At 41.8% G+C, this 2,878-nt stretch overlaps 1 protein-coding gene across 1 annotated transcript in view; it reads left to right on the forward strand.

The window, feature by feature from the left end:
* LOC102672225 (B-cell receptor CD22) overlaps positions 1-2,878 on the forward strand; it is a 162,792-nt gene that overhangs the window by 152,570 nt on the left and 7,344 nt on the right. Inside the window, exon 8 of the mRNA XM_031513971.1 lies at positions 2,685-2,863. Coding sequence (XP_031369831.1) covers positions 2,685-2,863 — 179 coding nt within the window. The remainder of the gene's footprint in view (positions 1-2,684; positions 2,864-2,878) is intronic.

Genomic DNA, 2,878 nt, shown 5'->3' on the forward strand with positions numbered 1-2,878 from the left:
AAGAAGAGAAAAAGAAAAAACGGAAAAGAAAGAGAGGAGGGGAGTGAAAAAGTGAAAAAAACCAAGTCCAATCCTGACTCAGACGTTTCCACCAGCCAGTATCGAACATGGAACGTAGATATTGAAAGGGGTACAGGTGGGACAGGGGGCTTGATGGAAGAGAAAGAAGACGGATAGACAGACAGACAGACAGACGGACGGACGGCCGCGCGCTTTCACCCTCGCCGCAGAAACAAGAGGCACCAGCCAAGGTATTCCAGTAATTTCAGTCGTAGGAATATTCATGAGCAGCCACGGCCGAGTGTACTGTTCCGCTTCTATTCACCGTTGCAGATGGGCCAACCAGGGTCAGAAAGCTTGCTTTACGAAGCAGGAAATCCATGCAGATGAGAACGAGTAAAAGGAGAGTGGTCGGGGGAAAGGGGTAAGGGATCGGTGGCGTTAGAATGTGGCTGAAAGGAGGAAAGGGACGGATTCGTCGTGGGTAACCGGCCGGCATCCACGCTTCAATTAGCCAAAGTGCAGCAACAAAACTGCTGCTACGACATCGCGTACCAGCTGGCTCCGGTGTCTCGTCCTTCGTCGATCGTTTCGATAAGACACCGTGAATGGAAATGGAAAACCGAGTCGGGTTAAATCGAAAGATTTGCTCTTTTAGGGGGTTATTGGTCTCGACTGGTAGAATCGAAAACTGGAGAGTTTGTTAACGAGTTTTGGCAAACGTACGAATCCTATAAGCAAGATTTTTCGTTTTCCAAGACAATGCTATTCAACTTCTTTCGGGTTGCCGCTTTCTCTTGCAATAATTAAATATGCTCGAGAGCGATATACGAAGTGACGAAGATTTTATAATTAAAAATATTAATACGATTTTATTGCCATGGAATTAATTGAATAAGGAGATCGTAAATATAATATTTTTATGGAATATAAATGATAAGAGCGGCCAATTAAAAATCACTTTGAGATCCTGTTGTGGATGATTCGATCAGAATCACTATATTAAGGATAGATAATTAATTGATTGATCTCTTGCAATAGGAATGATGTGAAATTTAAAATTGTAATAATGCATAGCATTCTGACAATTTTCACTCATCCTTTCTCTCGAAATAGAATCATTATTTTTTTAAAATATTTTCTTTTAGAAACTTTACCTACGATTTTGTCTTTAATAATGAAACGCTACAGATCGACGTTGGATCATTATCTTTTAATCGTGATCAAATCGATTCAAGATATCTGAATATATTTGCAAACGTTGGTACACGTTTCAGGTCGTTGCCTCGAGCGACGAGGATATTTTGACGAGATCTAACTGGGGAAACTGTCCCAGAATCACGATCGCCTTGAAGCTTTGAAATCGAGAAACCATTCTATCCATCCGTTCTCACTTCTCTATTCGTCTATTTATCCCTTTCTCTATATCTATCTCTGTTAATGTAACGAGTCGTTGCAGGTTGCTGTGCCATATTGTCACACTGTAAAGTCTAGTTTCAATGGCTAAAAATGCGTGTGTTTGCACTCCAGGGATTGGCGAGACTCGTGGAAACGAGTAAATCAAAAGCGTCGCGAGCGTTACCGCGAATCGACGCGAAAAAACCGATGTTTCGATGCGATCCGGCTCGTAAACGTGAAAAAACGGCTATAAATAATAATAGGAAAAAAAATGAAGTTACGAAGACCACGATGGTTTAGAATTTTACGTGCAACGGGCATCGAGACGTCTCATCAAAATGGACAAAGAATAGCGAATGGAATCGTAAGGGTTGGTTTAATTTCATTCATTCGCAAGTGTCGCTCGATGAACGTGTAACGTAAAAATCGAGAATCGTCGTTAAACGGAAGAGCGGATATTTTTAAATTATATTAAATTAAAAATCGTTGTTCAATCAAGTTTTGACAATTGTTCGATTCCACGCGGAAAAATTCGTGGACACGCTCGATATAGATTGCTCTCGCGATGAGGGCGTTTACAGCGATAAATTACTGCAATAACGGTGATTACCGCGGTTTATAAACGTATCAACCTTTTCATTGTTTGCAACAACCATTGTGACACGATTGCCAAACGGAATAAATTGACCGGCGAAATTCGAAATACGCGATGCCATGACCGAACCCCATACGGACCACTTTGAACACTCGTTTTAATGATTACCCAGTAACCCAAAATATCGATTCCCCGACAATTTCTCTCGCATACGTTAACGTTATGGCGCGATTAGTTTCCGGAATAAATCGAGGTTAGAAAGTCGAGAATTATTCGGATATATTTACGCGTTATATACGCATAATTTCGTTATTGCGACGTTTCAACGTGGCCACCATTTCATTCGATCACCTTAATGAACTTCCACTTAAGATAGAAACACGATGGCGCGCGGTAACATAATTTAGCAAGAATTACGGAAGATTACGTCGTTTAGCTACATGCTGAGATATTTTCGCAGTTAACAAGACACAAAGCTCTGCTGTGCAAACGCTATAGGTAAAGAGGGAGGAAGAAAGATATAGCGAGATATAAGGATATAATACGAGAGAGAGGGGGAGAGAGAGAGATGAGGGAAGGGGTTGGGTTACGCTATCGGAACCGAAGGGTGAATTTATGACCGACAAAAGAACCGCGTATACGCCACTATGACCGGAGGGTTAACAGAATTGTTTGCGAATTTTTGTTCCAGGTCGACCCATGATTCATCCACCTAATCAAACAGTGACAGCGAAGGAGGGTGAATCGTTGAATATTGTCGTTGAATTTTGCGCCGAGCCGAGACACACCAAGATACTTTGGATATCCGAGGAAAACGTTTATGTGCCTGGTGCAGAGGCCAGGGATGGTGTTCAAGCGCTTGCTATTGAGGTATGCTTTTTTTTT

This window comes from Apis dorsata, unplaced genomic scaffold, assembly GCF_000469605.1.
Source record: "Apis dorsata unplaced genomic scaffold, Apis dorsata 1.3 scaffold_815, whole genome shotgun sequence".
Taxonomy (NCBI): Eukaryota; Metazoa; Arthropoda; class Insecta; order Hymenoptera; family Apidae; genus Apis; species Apis dorsata.